General features: G+C 34.6%; 1 protein-coding gene across 1 annotated transcript in view; it reads right to left on the minus strand.

Annotated features, from left to right (window-relative positions):
- LOC144977229 (sodium-dependent proline transporter-like) overlaps nt 1-20,000 on the minus strand; it is a 59,332-nt gene that overhangs the window by 24,145 nt on the left and 15,187 nt on the right. Inside the window, exons 3-6 of the mRNA XM_078922228.1 lie at nt 17,393-17,756; nt 15,108-15,240; nt 11,993-12,108; nt 11,310-11,432 (exon numbers count right to left, since the gene is read on the minus strand). Coding sequence (XP_078778354.1) covers nt 11,310-11,432; nt 11,993-12,108; nt 15,108-15,240; nt 17,393-17,756 — 736 coding nt within the window. The remainder of the gene's footprint in view (nt 1-11,309; nt 11,433-11,992; nt 12,109-15,107; nt 15,241-17,392; nt 17,757-20,000) is intronic.

The raw sequence follows: 20,000 nt of genomic DNA on the forward strand, positions 1-20,000 counted from the left end.
TAAGAACATTTCTGTGGATATGTGAATTGTTCCTATTTTTTATGACAACAAAGTTATAATTCTTACACGAATACAAACGAATTGTGATTCAGATTGACATCCGGTCGCGGATGAATATTGTTCTTGAATTCTTTTTACTCAACTGTTTTTGTACGCTAAAAAAATAATATACAATTCTTACACTCTTGCTCTTTTTGGAATGTGGACGTGTTCACATTCGCTGCATGAACTAGCAATTGTGCATTTGGAACAATCTTTGAATTCCAAATCGCAAGAGTGTCGAAGTATTTTTTCCTATCCCTCAATCGATTCGCATTTTGACATTTTAAAATAAGAGACTTGTTAATCCGAAGCCATACTTTATTATTGAAAACTTGATTTCATTATTCGTTAGCATTAATGGAGAAGGGTAGAGTTATAATGGTTGCGTTACATTTTCGCAAAAGCCATTACCTCAAGGTGATAAACAATAACGAAAATCACCTAGTTTATGAAATGTATAAAACTTAGTTTTATATTGAACTTCACTATGGTAGCTGTAATGATATATTAAAGTTTTATAAATTATTCATGCAATGTTTAATTTTCAAATTCAAATGGATCTTTAACAACAAAATGTAATTAATGCCATGAACTGATTAAACCTTTTCATGGCATTTCAAAACAATAAAACAATTACAAAACAGTTAAATAATATCATAACAGCACATTTTATCGCCTTACAACACAATTTTGGAGTACGTCTGCTTAGCTGACCGGAAGGAGTACAACCCTCAAGGACCTGTATCTATATATGGATCAAAGGCAGATATACTGTCATGTTACATAGGTAATAATATTAACATATTCTTCTAATATATTTTAGAATTGACAGCTTAATCTTATTGTTATCTACACATCTTCGAAAGAATTCCAAAATTTGTATGGATAATAAGGTTCTGGAAAATAGAAAGGCATACTTACACGTGCATTTCATTATTAAACAGACTGTTGTTTATCAAAAACTACTAGATAACTAGTTATGATTTTTACATCATCAATAGACATTCTTCGACAGCATTTGCTAATAAAAAGTTGGAATGCATGCTCCAAAGAGCCTGACAAACACACACAATAATTGTTGACAATGTGAATAGTTAATTCCACTATTACGAATTGTTATTTAGACTGCTTAAACTACAACCCAAGTGTTCGGTTGTCTTTTATCTGTTCTGAAGCTATGGCACGAGATGTCTAGAAATAAAACACTTCATTTATTAATCAACTGTCTTCAATCTCAATGATTTATTAACGAAGTTAACATGGCGGCAGCGGAAAACATGATCTAAATCCAAGTAGGTACATGACAATTGCTATATAGCCGGATTGTGGCACGATTTGTCACGATCAGGCGTTCGACGCAGACGGCTGGTAGAGCAAGGGAGATATCGTGGAAGTTTTACTCGATTGCATCCCTTAGACCTGAACTACTATGGCAGAAGCTAATTTCAGACTACCGAATATACTCAGATTGAATGACGGTAACATAGCCGACCAATTCAAAAAATGGAGAAGGCAGATGGAGATCTACCTCGAAGCATCAGGTGCATCGACAAAGTCAACAAAGGCACAAGCTGCTATAATACTCCATTGCGCAGGTTCGGATGCGATCGAAGTATTTGATCAAATGGACTTCCTAGAAGGAGAAGATAGGGACAGTCCAGATACTGTACTGAATAAACTAGAGAAGTACTATCTACCGAGAAACAATGAAGTACTCCAAAGGTATAGATTTTGGAGTATTCCATGCGATCACCCTTTCGATAAATTCGTCACGGAATTAAAGGCTCAGGCTGAGCAATGCAATTTCGAGGAGAAGGACAAGATGATCCGAGATAAGATTGTATTTTGTGCACCGAAACACCTTAAAGAAAAGCTGCTCAAAGATACAGAATTGTCTCTGAAAAAGACCATTGAAACCTGCCAGGCCCATGAGCAAACAGCTTCCCAGATAGAGGAAATGCAACCGACATAGGCAAGATCCTCCCAACAGAGAATAGATAGAATAGGGGCCGCCCAAGGAACAGGGAATTTTAAGAACAAAAGAACAGCAAATGAGTGCAGATACTGCGGGCTCAAACATGACTTTGATGACAAAAAGAAATGTCCAGCTTGGGGAAAATCTTGTTCCAGGTGCAAGTTAAAGAACCATTTTAAAGCAAAATGTAGGTCTAAAATTAATGCAGTACAAGTAGATGACGACTCTGATGAACAGTATGACGACAAATGGCTGTTGGCAATGGGAAATTCAGGCAACACCAAACAGTCGACATGCGTGTTGAGTATCAATGACAACAAAGTTCGTTTCAAAATTGATACCGCCGCAGATGTGAACAATATCTGTCAACAACACGTCAGACGTGACCAAGTGGTTCCAACGAAAACGAGACTAGTGATGTGGAACAAAAGCAAAATAGTACCTAAAAGAGAAACAACACTTGATGTCATCAACCCTAAGACAAAATCACACCACAAGGTTAAATTCATAGTGGTAAAGAATGAATTCAGTTGCCTATTAGGATTGAAAACACTACAAGATCTGAATTTCATAACTTTCAATGATGACAAATATGTTGCCAATGTAACTGCGAATGACAATTTAGGTGATTTAGGTGAAGCCCGACTCAAGGTAGACACCACCAAACAACCAAGAAGATTGCCGTGCAGAAAAGTGCCATTTGCACTACAAGACAAAGTGAAATCCGAGCTCAACAGGCTTATTGAAAGGGATATTCTTTGTCCAGTTGACGAGCCGACAGAGTGGGTAAACCAAATGGCAGTGGTTGAGAAAGCCAATGGAGATTTGAGAATATGTATTGATCCCAGACCACTAAATGACGCCCTCATGCGAGAACACCACAAGCTACTGACGCTTGATGACGTGTTATCTAAATTTCAGAATGCAAAAGTATTGACAAAACTCGATGTCAAGGAAGCGTTCTGGCATATAAAACTAGATAGAAAATCCAGTTTCCTCACGACTATGACAACACCAATGGGTAGATTAAGATGGACCAGACTACCTTTCGGTTTGAATGTTTCAAGCGAAATCTTCTCAAAGCACCTGTCTAGCGCACTTGAAGGTCTTGATGGAACCATAAATGTAGCAGATGATATCATAGTAGTCGGTTGTGGAGAAACCAGAGAAGATGCGATGAGGAATCATGATCACAACTATGGAAAGTTGAAAGAGAGATGTCAACAAAAGAACATACGCTTGAATGACCAGAAGGCAAGAGAGCGACAAGATGAAGTCACATTCATGGGCCATAGAATTAGTGACAAAGGAATAGAGCCCGACCAAAAGAAAGTTGAAGCGATAGTTAACATGCCTACACCAAGGGACGTGCATGATGTCAAACGATTTTGTGGAATGGTACAGTACCTGGCCCGATTTCTCACAAAATTATCAGACATGTTAAGGCCATTAAGAGAACTGACAAAGAAAGATCAGAACTGTTCATGGACTGAAGAATGTGACAGATCATTTAAGAAAGTAAAGGAAGCAATTAGCAAAACTCCTGTCCTGAAATATTATGATGAGAACAAGGGATTAGAACTGCAGGTAGATAGCAGCAAGGACGGACTGTTTTGATGCAAGAAGGTCAACCCATTGAGTTTGCTTCCAGAACATTGACAGAAACAGAACAGCGATGGGCACAGATAGAAAAAGAGATGATTGCAATCGTTTTCGGTTTAGAAAGATTTGACCAATATACCTATGGTAGGAAGATATTCGTCATTACTGATCATAAACCTCTAGAGTCAATAATCAGAAAACCTTTGAGCGAGGCGCCACGGAGATTACAAAGACTCCTAATGAGAAGCAATCGGTAGGATATCGAGTTGAAATGGGCTAAAGGTTCATCATTGCTCATAGCCGACACACTGTCAAGAGCAACAATAAGTTGCACGTCAACAGAGAACGGCGAAGAACCAAAGGAAAAAGCATATCTGCCTGACGAGATACTGAAAAAAATTAAAATAGCAACACAGGAAGACAGGTCTCTACAAGTCCTCAAACATGTCATTGTGAATGGATGGTCAATACACAAGGACAGCATGCCAACTGAGATATGGCCGTATTTTGATTTTAGAGACACCATCAGCATTGAGGATGGCGTAATTGTTAAAGGAGAGAGAGTTCTTATACCAAGAAGTCTCAGAAATGAAATAAAAGAGAAACTGCATTCAGCACACATGGCTACTGAGAGTATGCTAAGAAGAGCCAGAAGTACAGTATTTTGGCCAGGGATGACTGCAGAAATAAAGCAAATGGCAGATGCATGTGAAGCATGTCAAGAATCGAAGAGAAGCAACCAAAAAGAATCCTTACAACAACATGAAAGAGGAAATCATTGCTGGGAGAAAGTAGGAACAGATCTTTTTCACATTCAAGGACGTGACTACGTAGTTCTGGTCGACTACTATTCAAACTTCATAGAAGTAGATTATTTGCCAACACTAACTGCAAAGACTGTGATTGCAAAACTAAAAGCAAATTTCTGCAGATATGGATCACCAAAAGTACTAATATCAGATTGTGGTGCTCAATACACGTCAAGAGAATTTAAAGAGTTCACAAAGAGATGGGGCATAAACCATGCGACATCATCTCCAGGACACCAGCAGGCAAATGGGAAAGCAGAGTCCGCAGTGAAAATTGTGAAACAAATGATGGAGCGCTGAACCAGAGAAGGAGGAGATCAATATGAAGCACTTCTTGAGCTCAGAAATACGCCAAGACAAAATTGTCTTAGTCCTGCAGAAATGCTGTTTCAAACAGAACCACGAACGCTCATACCAAAATTCTCCAAACCTCAAAAACGATATGACACACCGCACAAACGAGATAGAATCGTGAAGAACAATTACGACAGACAAACACGAGACATGACCCAACTCGACACTGACCAACCAGTATGGTATCAAAACCCAGAGAGTACCAAATGGCATCCTGGTATCGTCAGAGACCAATTAAAACAACGATCGTACTCCGTCGAAGGAGAAAATGGAGGTACTTACCGATGTAATAGGGTACACTTACGACCAAAGACAACACCTTTCGAACAACGTAACGTCAACAACGACGAATGTTGCGACGACGCTGGGACTCCTGCAACTCCGGTTTCGACGTCAACGCCAGTTTCGACATCAGCGCAAACCTCAGACCATGCACAATCTGAGAATACTCGTATTAGCACAGACACCTCGCAGACAAACAGTTACGTTACTAGATATGGCCGCAAAATAAAGCCAAATCCAAAATACAGATAAGTACTCAATCTTCGTTATACACAGATCATGCATCACTGATCTGAAATCATGGCCTTTGTTAGGAATGTGTAGCACTAGGCTAACTTTGTTTTAGCGGCTGAACAGACAAACATTGCAGACATGCCTATACTAACACTAGTCACAAATCGCAGACTCACTAGAAGAATCATGACCTGTGTTTAGATGCACAGTAGAAACACTTACACTCCAGGGTCTATTTCGAACGGATTACCAGGCCCAATCTCCCTTGACATTTTACAACAACGATGGCAACTTTTCGGTCACACACTACGCAGGGACAAAAACATACCAGCTAACCAAGCCATGTCGGGATACTTCCAAAAACACGGGAACCTTTTCAGAGGAAGACCGATCACAACACTCCATGTGATCCTAAACAAAAACCTCACAACACTTGGACAAAGCATTAGTCTCATAACGGCAGGGGACCTTGAAAATCTGAGAACCCTAGCAGAGGACCGGCAATATTGGAGACACCTCACACAGGAAATACTGGAAACAGCCAAGGCGACCCGATCTTTCGGTCGAGACGCGAAAGGCATCTAAGTCAAGTAAGTCAGTTACCAGGCCCAGATCAAGAGAAGACCAAGACAGATTATTTGAATAACTTAGAGTGATTGTTATTTTAATTTGTCAACAAATTATAATTAATCATGTGTCATGCACACCAAAAAGACTCATGGTTGTAAATAATTTTGTTGTTGTTGTTAAGTTGATAGATTAGAAACGTTTTCTAAAATTTGAATGTAATGGTAATGGAAGAAAGCAATTCTAGAAATTTTAATATGTTAGATTATTTAATTTTGTATTCTCACCATGACGCAGAATATTAGGAAATGTTATCACATGAATTAAGGTTTTGTTAATAATTACCATTTTATCTAAACAAAAGGGGATGTTGACAATGTGAATAGTTAATTCCACTATTACGAATTGTTATTTAGACTGCTTAAACTACAACCCAAGTGTTCGGTTGTCTTTTATCTGTTCTGAAGCTATGGCACGAGATGTCTAGAAATAAAACACTTCATTTGTTAATCAACTGTCTTCAATCTCAATGATTTATTAACGAAGTGAACAATAATAACAACATCAAAGTCACAAAAGCAAATTCATAATCAACAAACCCAAACAATTAAGACAATGTGTCGGCTTTAAAATAAAATCGGCAAATCAAAAAAAAAAAATAAAAAAAAAATAAAAAAAATAAAACACTGGACATTGTTGGAGTGGTAATTGGACATAATTGGATTATTGATTAACAGAATTGTCGTAAACTAACAAAACCTTTTATTTCGCTCGACTCGAATACTTTTTATTCTAGTTATATTGATGGCAACTTTCCAAAACATCTCAAATCCTATCAGGTTTCGATTGTTTTACAAGGTTTGCGGTCATTTTAACCAATTGAGATTTCAAATGAAAGTTTTCTGACCAAATTAAATCCACATGTTTTATCAGAATAATCAAGGAAACGGAAAAGGCTGCGAAATCAGCTTGTGAGTGAAAAAAAAAAGTTACGAATGAATCTGTGAGAAATTTTAATGTGAAAATTTGTATTGTAAAATTAAGAACTTCTCATGGAAAAACTTAGCTCATGAATCAAGCTTTAGAACATAATTAAGACCCATAAGATACATTGCAGACTAACTTAAAAGAACCGTGATTTTTAAAAGTTTGGAAATGTAGGATCTAGGAAAACACTCAGTCAGATTGAGATTGGGTTAATCAGCTGATTTGAAAATATAAAAAAACGAAAACAAGTAAATTACAGATGAAATCTCGATGATAGAGTTGTGGTCCATAAAATAGTGTCCTAAGGAATATGAACGGGCAAGGATAATGAAGACCCACCCAATTTGAAAAATAAACGAGGTAATGCAACAGCACAGGCATTAATCAGACAACTTTTGTAGGTCTGGGTGCCTTCATTCTTTTGGCAGCAAGTAAAAATGGTTTGAAACCAAGGACCTTAACACAAACTATTTATTGTCACTAATGTAGACTTCATAAAATGCGATGACGAAAATTTGATTAAGAGCAGAAAGTAGGAAAGAAAAATACAAGATAGAAAGAAAAACAAATGTCATTTCCAATTAATACAAGAACACCTGTTTGTCACGTGGCCAGAATTTTTTTTACTTCAAATATTCATTATAGATGAACCTCAACCAGTCCAAATTTCTTAACCTGAAACATTTTTGAAGTGTAGAAATATAATAAAAGTTTAATATAATAATAATAATAATAATAATAATAATAATAATAATAATAATAATAATAATAATAATAATAATAATAATAATAATAATAATATATAATAATAATATAATAATAATAATAATAATAATAATAATAATAATAATAATAATAATAATAATAATAATAGATCTTTATTGTCCATAAATATGGCAATTTGTCATTTAGTTACACTTGTTATAACGTTATATGATAACTATAACATTGAACAGATATTTCACTCCTACTTATTTTCTCTCTCTCTCTCTCTCTCTCTCTCTCTCTCTCTCTCTCTCTCTCTCTCTCTCTCTCTCTCTTCCTCTCTATCTTTCACGCGTGCGATATTCACAACATAAACATACTCATTTCATTTTCATATAATTACATTTGTGGCAACTCGACACCAAATATTATCATCATTATCAATTGGTCAATTAATTTAACATTAAATAAATGAATCAGTCAATCAGTCAACGAATCAATGCTTGGTTTTTCTGTACCATATGAAATATTCACAATTTTTATTGCTGATGGAACGAACGTTGATTTATACTTAGTTCTACATTTAATCTGACAAAACCTTCTCGCAGATGGTAAAAGACTAAATTCATGGTATAAAATATGTTTTTTATTGTTGGTAATTGAGAATGCTTTCCTTTCTATTGCTTTTCTATAAATTCTTTCTACTCCATCAAGAGGATGGTTTATTGTTTTTGATGCCTCTTTGATTGATTTAATTTGTCATTTGAGTTCATTGATATTTGAGGTAAAATATTTCTTGTCAAAATGATAGAAAAAGTGTTTTGACAGATGAAAAAAGGGCAAATTATTATTTTCAACAGTTTAACCGTTGCCTTTAGTAAGAGTGAATTGAATTCTTTTTTTTTATTATTAACACAACTCATCTTACAGAGCGATATTGGGTAACAAAATTGTATTTAGCTTTGTTAATCGTGAAAATATGTTCTGTATTTTAAATCTTCAGTAAACGACCGTAATTATTATTAGTTAGGAGCCGCTTGACGATGGATATGGCTGGTAATCAACGTAAGACAGAGCCTTGTGGACGTTGCAGATGCAGGACATGCCCACACTTATTCGTGTAAAATTCAATCAAATTCCTGGATAAAGTGTGGTACATCCGACACTCATTCACCTGCAAGGATCGTAACCTAATTTACGCTATTATCTGCAAACGTTGCCACAAGACATACGTGGGAGAAACTGCCAATAAGCGACAGGTTTGGACAACATCTGCGGTCTATTGAAAACGACGAGGACAAACCTGTCGCCCACCACTTCAATGGGTCCAGTCACCGAGGATTGCATGACATCCAAGTTGCCGTCCTTCAGTTCTGTCTCACCACTAAACAACATAGAAAATATAGGGAGGCAGAACTGATACTAAAACCGAACACCCTTTAACCTCACGGCATGAACTCGAGACTGGACCTAATTTAAATATTATACTTACTACCTTTGTCTCTTGCCCTCCCCCCCCCCCCGACCATCCAGCGTCATTTTCTTTTATTATATATCAGTATCATTACAACTTTGACTACAACTACTACTACCACTACTACTATTACTACTACTACTACTACTACTACTACTACTACTACTACTACTACTACTACTACTACTACTACTACTACTACTACTGCTGCTGCTGCTGCTGCTGCTGCTACTACTACTTAAATAATATAATAATAATAATAATAATAATAATAATAATAATAATAATAATAATAATAATAATAATGATAATAATAATAATAATAATAATAATAATAATAATAATAATAATAATAATAATAATAATAATAACAATATATATATTATAATAAAAATAATAATAAAAGTGCTTACTGTTCCTTCTGCTACTGCTGCTCCCACTAATGATTATACTTATACCGACATCCCTTATTTATTATTATTATTTTTTATATTTTTTATATTTATTTTCAATTCCATTATATTTATTTTCCAACAATATTTTATATTTTGCTTTCTAAACTGCATTACACAGTTCCTCCCCGCCTCCCCTCTTTTCACTTAATTAATTGCACACTTTTTAGAAATATCTAGTATTCTATTTTAATTCGTGCATCCCTACAAAGGAGCATACTATTTCCTGCCAACCAATGTTTTGTTTATTCATTTATTTATACGCCACTACCACATCATCTCATTCATCTGTGGTGTTTCATTCATCCTGTTTTGTTGATAAAGGGGAAACCCGAAACGTTCATTTGATCTGTTTTTGTAATTAAATTGAAGCTTACATTCGACTTCACGTTATTATTTATTAGCGTATTACAAAACACATTAGACCAATTTAACACAAATAATGTTAATAAAGCCAGAAATATTATAATTAAACTTATTCAGTCTAGATCTACTAGCACATATTACTTCTGGAAACCAATTTTGTTTTGTGTTATGGTCAGTATCTTGTGGGTCATCGGATTTATATGTGAGTACACGTGGCTATGAACACAGTCCTGTCAATAATTGAATTATTGTGCGAAAAGCTATAGAGGGAATTTTCTTCTTTACGGTATATTAAAAACGAATGGTCTGGGATGAGTGAACATTTTGATGGTTTACAATAATAGTATTCAAACAGTGAATTATTCTGTGAAAACGTACACTGAACCCTCCACAGTCTTGACCAGGGGTTTACTTTTCACGAGATTCATGTTCACTACTCGTTAACATTGCCACCCTGGGTTCAGAATCAACAAGTGTTTCATTTTGATAGTTGAAAACCAGAGGCATAGCTGCCTGTTTTGATTTCTAAAAAAACAAAAAAAAAAAAACCCCAAAAAACAACAAAAAACAAACAAACAAACAAAAAATGATAACAATATGGATTAAACATGCAAATTTGTTACAATGAGGAAAAGTTTCAAGTATTTCTCAAGTGAGGCAAAGCGCGGAATTCTTTTTTTTAAAATGAGTTGCAGCGAATAGCAGTACTATTAATAGATTGCCCACAACCAGGAACTCACAGTGCATAGGACAAAGTTATGATTATGTCATTTTGATTATGTATCTCTTGTATTTGAAAACGGAGTTTCCTTTAAAAGGGAATATTGTACAAAAATTACATGGAATTCGGTGTTAAAGAAGTTTAGATTCAATGACTAACATTCATGCGACCACCCCCCTCCTAAGCGAACATAATTCAAGAATGACAAATATGTACGTGCTCCATGGAGGACCTCCCTGCTATTTTAACATAATTACCGGCTGCTTGTGTCGTCCAGTATATTACATATCTGTTGTCCACCAGGGAAGAGATAACTTATAACGCTATGACATTTTTTCAACATTGTTACAGCAAATTTAGTACTATTTAAATGATATCAATTGTTATACTACTTCAAACAACCCAAAATGTTTGCTAAGCTACGTCACTGAATGCAATTTTGTTGTGAATATTTTCCTCACGGGAAACAGAATCAATACACCATTACTGTAAACATTTTGAAGTTTTAGCCATATTTTATCGCAGACGACGAAAAGATGAAAAGAAATTCGGCATAGTGAGAAACTGGTCTATCACTATCGGTATTCAACCTTCATAATGTCACTTAAAATATTAGATAAGCCCGCATGCAGTAATTTTGGTGGAATTTGCGATATTCCGTGCGCACGGGACTTGGAATGGACTACAATTGGGATTTCAAAGTTGTGATAATACATTATGGTTTTAGTAAATAACTCACCTCATGCAATTGTTTTGGAATTTGTTGTAGCTTGCCATGGTTAAAATAGCGCCCCAGCCGGCACCCAGAGAATAGAAGACTTGTATACAGGCCTCCATCCACGGTTCATAACTCATAAGTTTACTACAGATTTTCAATGGATCAGAGGATATATTATAATGTAGTTTATTAACATACAAGAACTTTTACTAAGTTCAGGAAAAGGCACTGTAACGCTTTAGTAAATATATATTAGTGAAAAATAATGTTTTTGTATTCTGCATAACCAGAATAGAGAAACAAAGACTTTTGATTGAATTCGGACAAAATTTGGGAAATCGAGTTGCATATTATCAATTTGTTTTTCATATATATATATATATATATATATATATATATATATATATATATATATATATATATATATATATATATATATATATATATATATATATATATATACGTTACAGTCTCACAAATTGTAGAAAAAAGACTATCTATCTCTCCTCCTCATTTTGGTCCGAAATCTTTTGTAAAAATATCTAATTAAAATAAGCCTTCAAGTTATTTAATATTTTCTCAAGCATCGAATTTTAGAATGTTCAAGTTGAGGGTCATCTGAATTGATCGATATTTTAAAAATTCTGATCAAAGCTGTTTGTGAATGTATGACAATAAAGGTGGTAACAAATTCCATAACATACCTGAAGTCAGGATTGATATAGTACAGGACGCCATCAGCAGATCCAGGCAGGGTGATGCCCAGGATTAAAATGACTGTCAACAGAAGGTAGGGCAAAGTGGCTGTCACGTATACCACCTGAAACACACGAGTCAGAATGGCAAACATCCGTCATGACTTGCAAACACATTTGTGGTGGCACAGAAACATTGGCAAGACCAGATAAGCAATGAGTAGGTCAGGAGGACAAGGGTTTAATAATTTAAAAATTAGTTCTTCATCTGAATATTACCCTTGGGAGGCCTTCCGAAAGCTCCTCGGTCTAGCATTTCTTTCAATTTGTATTTTCACCGTGGACCTTTTGTCAGGCATTTATTTATTCAATTTGTCATCATATAGAGGCAATTTAAAAACACTAGAACAAACCTTTGATGGATTTGTGAAAGGTCGGAGGATTTTATTTCTCTATTAGGGTTAGTTATAAGTCTAAGTGAAGGAGCTAGGGTGTTTCTTTTTCCTATTAGGGTTAGTTAAAAGTACTAGATTCTATTTTTTTCTTAGGGTAAGTTGAGGAATATTTGGGTTGCTTCTCTTAGCACGAGGAGCGTTTGGAGGGCCTCACTTACCCTTGCTTTTATAAATCGTTATAAAGTAATAAACATAAATGAATATAACAGCTTCAAAAAAGAACAACATACCACATAAGGAACGTTTCGGACTCAAAACCCTTCTTCAGCCAATAACAAAAAATAATAAAGACATAAATACGTTACTAAATTCCAGACGACAGAGATATTCTGTAGGTCCTCTCTGTAAAAAATATCTTGGAAAGTAAACATAAGATAAGCGTTCGATATGTAACTAATGAGTGTTTGGTATTTTGTTCTTTTTTGAAGCTGTTTTATTCATGTATGTTTATTACTTTTTTACAGTCCACAGCTTCCATCAGCCCAGTACCACTAAAACTTTAAAAGGAATCTTAGGCAATACTCAACATGTAAACCAAAAATGACACTTGTAAGGCGCTATTGTAATTTTTCTCTCGATACAGACAGCTCTGTTGCCAAGTACTCATTTTAGGCTTGACAAGCCCAGTGCCATATCACTAAAGCACAAAGCCACACGAGTAATGTGTTTTAGTGGCGATTTTAAAGTTTAGATGTCATAGAATTGACTAAAATTCCTACTCTAAAACTCAATTTTATAGGGGGAGATTATGTCTGTGACAATTTGTCCTCGCACTCCCACCTCTTTCTTTGTTAGCTCTGAGAATGGCCGGCACACTCCGTTTGTTTGTTATTATTCAACGACAGCACATTATTGAGCTGCCTTTGTTAGATTTATATATATATATATATATATATATATATATATATATATATATATATATATATATATATATATATATATATATTGGTTTTGACCGCATTTCCATGATCATTCAGTTTGTCCCATAAAATTCCCACTTAAGACTCTAGCAGTATTTGGAACAAATAAACATTATCATTATAACAGCATTAAATATGTATGAGCCATAGACCCCACTTAACAATGAATCACTTGTTATGTACCGGTTTATGAGCTATACTATTTCCAGACTTATATATATGGTTGTCATGCATAATTATTTGTATTATTGATCTTTCTGGCTTAACCGTAAAATTATAACGTAAAATATCATGATTCTGAGTAACAAAACATTATAAAAATGTGTAAAGTTGGCAAGTCCTAAATGTCCCCTTTTTAGTCACTCTAGAGAGGTCAAAGGCAAGTGGATGATTTGCTTTATTTCTCCGGCCTTTTAATGTATCACCCCGTTGTCAAATTGTCAGCATAACATTTACTACGGTCCCTGTTCACTAGTGTTTATCATAAACCCCAAAGGCTCGAAAATCCTACATAGCTAGAAACTTGTGCGCACGAGGGTCAGTGATGATAGATTTACATTGTGTTACCATTAATAAATGCAATTAAACTAGTGTGTAGGAGTGATAATTAACATTGTGTTTTCGCCTGGCAGTAAGTAGACAACCAGAAAATAACAGGAATCAATAACTCATTATTGATACTCATGTTTCCTATAAAAATATTCATTCACTATCTTTATATATATATATATATATATATATATATATATATATATATATATATATATATATATACACATTTATTTATTTATATATGTATTATAGTAATGTATATATAATATTATGCCTTCAAAATGAATGAGTTATCTTGCAAAGTACATTTACTAATGTGCTATCGCAAACACACCATAGTTCTATTTTAGTATTTATGTGCAATGATTATTATGTTCTAATTGATGCACATCTTTCCCATCCCACTAACTCGTCCCATTGATTACGGATTAACCCATGTGGATAGTGGTGATGTCAAGGGTATTAATTGAAATCCTTCACGAACCCACTATTCATTGAATATTAAAATGTTGCAACCTAGTCAAAGATTTGCTCCGGTATTTTTACAGATCGGGTATGAACGAACCTTCAGTGTTGAATGACCCAGTATGAATCGGGGTAATGACAGCCAACATCCTGTGAGGGACCAAGCCGAACGGCCCACCACGCAACAGATCACAGACTACTGACCAGAAAGGCTACTGTCTGCTATAACGGAAAACCTTCAACGAATAGTTTTGTGATACCGGATGAAGATTAATACCCATAGAATACATTAATTAATTAAAACCTGCACTATTTTTCCTTGGCAAATTATGTGTTAATTTGTTATTGTTGAGGCAATTCTGTTAATTTATCTAAAAATCCCTTTTCTTTAACGGGGATTAATACTTACCTTCCGAACCTACCTATCCCTATACAACGTGCCAATACTCTACCACTACACTATTACTTATTTCTTTAAACCTAAAACATTCTGTTACTATCAGTCAAGTGTCAGGAGCTTTTTAACCAACAATAAAAGGGAATAAAAGCAGCACCCGACGCTGTCTATGGGGAAAACTATTTGACTCCTATCTATACCTATCTCCTTTCTTGCCATCCTCCTACATAGACGTGACAACAATATCCGACTGAGAAGTGTATGTTTCTTTCCATTGCTATTTAACCCCTAAACTCCTAGACATGGCCATAAGAACGACCTTCCCTTGTATTTACCTTTCCGCTTGTTTTGATGCCTTTGACAATGCCAATCAAAACAAGAGCGTTGGCGACAAAAAGTCCAACTGCCGTATGCCAGGGGATTCCATCCATGTCCTCTAGACCCGATGACAATTCCAGTACATTATGTCTACGAGAGTCAGAAAATTTTATATATATATATATATATATATATATATATATATATATATATATATATATATATATAATATAATATATATATATGTATATATATATGCATATATATATTTATGTATGTATATACTATATATATATATATGTGTGTGTATATACTATATATATATATATATATATATATATATGTATACATATACATATATATATTGAGAGAGCGAGAGAGAGAGAGAATGAGAGAGAGAGAATGAGAGAGAGAGAGAATGAGAGAGAGAATGAGAGAGAGAGAGAGAGAGAGAGAGAGAGAGAGAGAGAGCATAGTTATGTGTTTTAAATACTGCTTTGAACTACTACTCTCTTTAACAGAAGTGTTAAGTAGTTATATAGAAATAGTAAATGCATGTAGTGATCCTTTCCGATAATTTCTTAATAAGATGATTTTGAAGATTCTTTTACGTTCCTCTTTATACCTTGATGGAACCGATATATATATATATATATATATATATATATATATATATATATATATATATATATATATATATATATATATATATATATATATAAATATAAATATTGTGTTTACTTGAAAAACACCAAAGGCCGAAACGTCATTTGTTTTGTGTTGTTCCCTTTTTCATGAGTTAGATTTGCTCTCATTATCTTTATCTACATTCATAAGTATCGTTAAGATGTCTCCGCTCGTCTTATGCGTCAAGCGTATGATAGCCTGACACCGACCAAAAATATTACGTCAAAAGACAAGTCCACGACAACAAAATAAAGCGTGAGATGTATTCAATAGTTGAACAAATGCGATCATTTGTTTCTTTAAGAGCACTACTAACGACAGCTAACAAGGAGGCACATTGACGTATAAATGACGCCAAAAGACAAGTCCTAATTAATATCAGGCTATAATTTAACGAAGGTTACAGTTTAAGAGAAAAGCAGCTCTATTTGAAATGAAAGAAGTAGAAAGTGTACTGGAATCATTACCAGAGGAAAACGCTATTCTTAAAACATAAGTAATAAATGCTGAAAATTAAATAACTGACTTACAGACCTGCAATGACAACTTAGTTATAGTAAACGAAATAAGCAAATTTCAAAATATCAATAATGAATATGAACAATTTAACAGAAAAAAATATATTTATATTTTTTGGTATTCGTGCGCATCATTAAAAAAAAACCCAGATGCCTGGCTGCATCAAGTAGTTAACATTCTCAAGAATCAAACTTGATGTTAATATTTCTGATTCGGACATCGATGATATTCAACGAGTGGGAAGGTCGAGAGCGATCGTCTTCATGGAATTATCGTTGAATTTGTCTGCATGTCATTTAAAAAAAGGTGATTCCAAGTGAGATTTCAAAAATTCGGGTGTACCAATCATTTAAGACGATACCAGAATGAATCTTAAAACATTTCAAAACGTTTTACGCCACACCTGTGTCCAGTCTGATCGGACTTTTAAGGGTAACGTATATACGAGGGATGAGTCGAAAAGTAATGGAACTCTTCTTATTACTTTAAAACAAATTGAATCAATACCATGCATTATACCTCAAATTAAAGCTTGGCAATAGACTAATGTCAAAATTTTATATCGATGACGTCATAACTCAGCTACCAGAGGGCGCACAGTGTTAAACCTTATATCAATCAAAACTTCAATATATTCTGGACACATGACCAAAAATCTGTTTGATGAAATCTTACAAAGCGTTCGAGTTATTCAAACCTGAAATTCGCTAATAACAAAAAAAAAAACCCAATAAAATTTTTTTTACAAAATACATTGTATAACTATGTTATGTTGAATATTGCTTATGTGTAACTTGCGATAGTACACCAAAGATGGACTGCAAGTAAACGAAGAAGAAGAAGGATATGATTATGATAGGATACAGTTTCGCTCTGATCAAAATAGGAATTAAAAAAGAAGGCGCTCGCGCACACACATACACAAACATACATACACAATCACAAAGACAATCACTAAAACATACAATTGTGACATTTATTATTTTCACGTTTTGCTGATCGCGTTTTATGATGCTTATGGAATTAACAATCGTGTAATAATATAACTCGGGCAATCAGTTACAAGAAAAAATAGCATTTGGGCATATCAACTTACAGCCAAAATTCTTCAGTTGATGTTACAGTCTGGTTAATCAATGTATTTTGTGTCGAGTTCTTTAACAAAATTGAAGAATTTCCCAGGTCAGGCTCGGTCACATAAGCATCATCTCCGCGTCTTGAACTCGTCGTGTTGACGACATCCAGGAGAATCTCTCCAATGGAGAATGTTTCATTACCTGCAACGTCTTGACTGGTCCCGTTAGGAGTGATACATTTTGGAGTGTTCCAGGACTGACCACACTGAGTCCAGGGGAGAGGCGACTTGAATGAGTTGACCAGGTAGATGAGTGCCCATCCCAAAATCATTGAATAGTAAAAACTACAAAGGATGCTGAGTAGATTCATGGAAACTCCCAAACCTGTAGAATGATAATATCTATTTAATTTACTGTCACTAGTTAATACGTCATTATATTATATATATATATATATATATATATATATATATATATATATATATATATATATATATATATATATAGACAGGTTGTTTCCGCTAATTGTTCGATACTGGTTGGAATAAACACAATGGCATATACATATTTGAAAACTAGGCAAATTTCTTTTGATGTATAATCTATTGAATTTGTGTAAACTGTTGAAAAGTTGCTGATATTTAAAGCCAATCATTAAAAAATCGATTTTGCAAAAGCGAGCACAAAATTGAACTCAGCACACATGACGCACTTCAATATTTTGTATGTCCACTGCTAGAATTGATCAATGCCACAACTCTTTGCCCAATTAATTGATGATGTCGGCAGATGGACTGTTTCTGCTGGTATATCATTCAAACATGTTTAGTATGTCGAATGTTTTTTTATACAGCTTTCTTGTTTATTTTTATTAGTTTCCTTTCATAAGAGCCCACACATTAATATTATGCTCAATTGGATTCTTGTCAGTTGACACAGGTGGTCACCGGTTCATCACCCTTACACTTGTGAAAAATTACAATTTGATTACTCTGATTTCAAATAAACGGGATGACCATTGGTTCAATAATATCGCTGATGCATAGATTATTGATGCCTATTAGCTCAATTCTTTACCACCGAGTATCACTCCCCTAACCATTACAGATCCATTTCCTTGATTTGTTGCTTCAATGATGGTTTGTTCATTGAAACGTTCAACTCGACGTCAATAGCACAACATTCGTTTGTCTCTGGAATCAACTTCAAAAAGCGATTCTTCTGCCGTCACACATATTCCGATCCAAGTCCAAGAGTTCACGTGACCACCCCAGTAGAGCAACTTTGTACAAAGTGGTAATCTTTGTTCGAATTACTGATTTTGACATTTCAAACCAAGCTCAGTGAGCGTAACATTTGGTACCGAACTATTGCGTAGCAACGTTTACATGTAACTTTTGTACCAACCTGTTTCAAGGTTTGTTATATAGTTTTTAAAATGCTACTATATATTGACAAATTGAATAAATAAAAGCATGACAAAAGATCCGCGATGAAAATACAAATTGTGAAGAAATGCCAGCGCGATGAGCTCTCGGAAGGCCTCCCTTTCGGACGGCTTCTGGAAAGCTTCGTACAGCTCTGAGGGCCTCCGGATGGCTTGAGAATGCTTTAGATGACCTCCGGACGGCTTCCCTAAGCCTCCGGACGGATCCGGACGGCTCCGGACGGCAATAAGTAGGACCCCGCAAAAGAAAAAAACACCACGTGAATTCAGTGCATAGTTGTCAATTGTAATATGATATTCAGTATTTATCTAACTAATTATTTTAAATATTTTGATTTCGGAGATGTAAAAGTATACCTAAGATGGTTTTAAAAAGGTTTAAAGTTGGTAGGCTTATTTAATGAAAATGTTGCTGTTTGAAGCTCGACGGAAAAAAATAACGATAAGTATTGAATTGTAAGCTTCAATCTACTACCTATCTGTCTTCGTCTAATAAATTGAAGCTAACAATTCAATATTTATCGTTATTTTATTTTTGAAGGCTTTGTTTATTACATTATTCCTTTATTTTCAATAATTTATCAATTATTGCATTTATTCATTTGTTAATTCATTTCTTCATAAATTTATTTAATTACTCATATAGTCATTTATTTACCTATTTATAAATTTGTTTTTATTATAGTAGTAGCTTAAAAAGAATTGCGTCCGTTGGATATTTCCTAACAAGAGAAGTAACATGCAAACTAATAACATCTTTCTTACTATCTAAAATAGATTGCTGTAACTCGTTAATCTCGAATGTAAGCAACTATAAAATATCACGCCTGCAAAGTATCCAGAGTGCGGCTGCTAAATTGATTTTAAGAAAAAAGAGAACATCCTACTCGTTGCCACTTTTGTATGAGCTGCATTGGTTACCAGTTAAAGTGAGAATCGAATTCAAATTAGCAGTATTGTGCTATAAGTGCCTTAATGATCAAGCACCATTGTATGGTACTGAATTTTTCGAAACTTATAAGCCAACGAAGAGTTCACGCTCTGCACTAGATTCTACAAAACTAACTGTTTCAAATAAATATAAATATACATTTTACGGCGGCAGATCATTCAGCCACGTCGGACCTTCCATCTGGCACTCTCTTCCTAAAAGAATAAGAGAAGCGGAGTCCTTATCAATA

The sequence above is a fragment of the Berghia stephanieae genome, chromosome 7, assembly GCF_034508935.2.
Source record: "Berghia stephanieae isolate SIO BIC M18660-M18661 chromosome 7, UCSD_Bste_1.3, whole genome shotgun sequence".
Classification (NCBI taxonomy): Eukaryota; Metazoa; Mollusca; class Gastropoda; order Nudibranchia; family Aeolidiidae; genus Berghia; species Berghia stephanieae.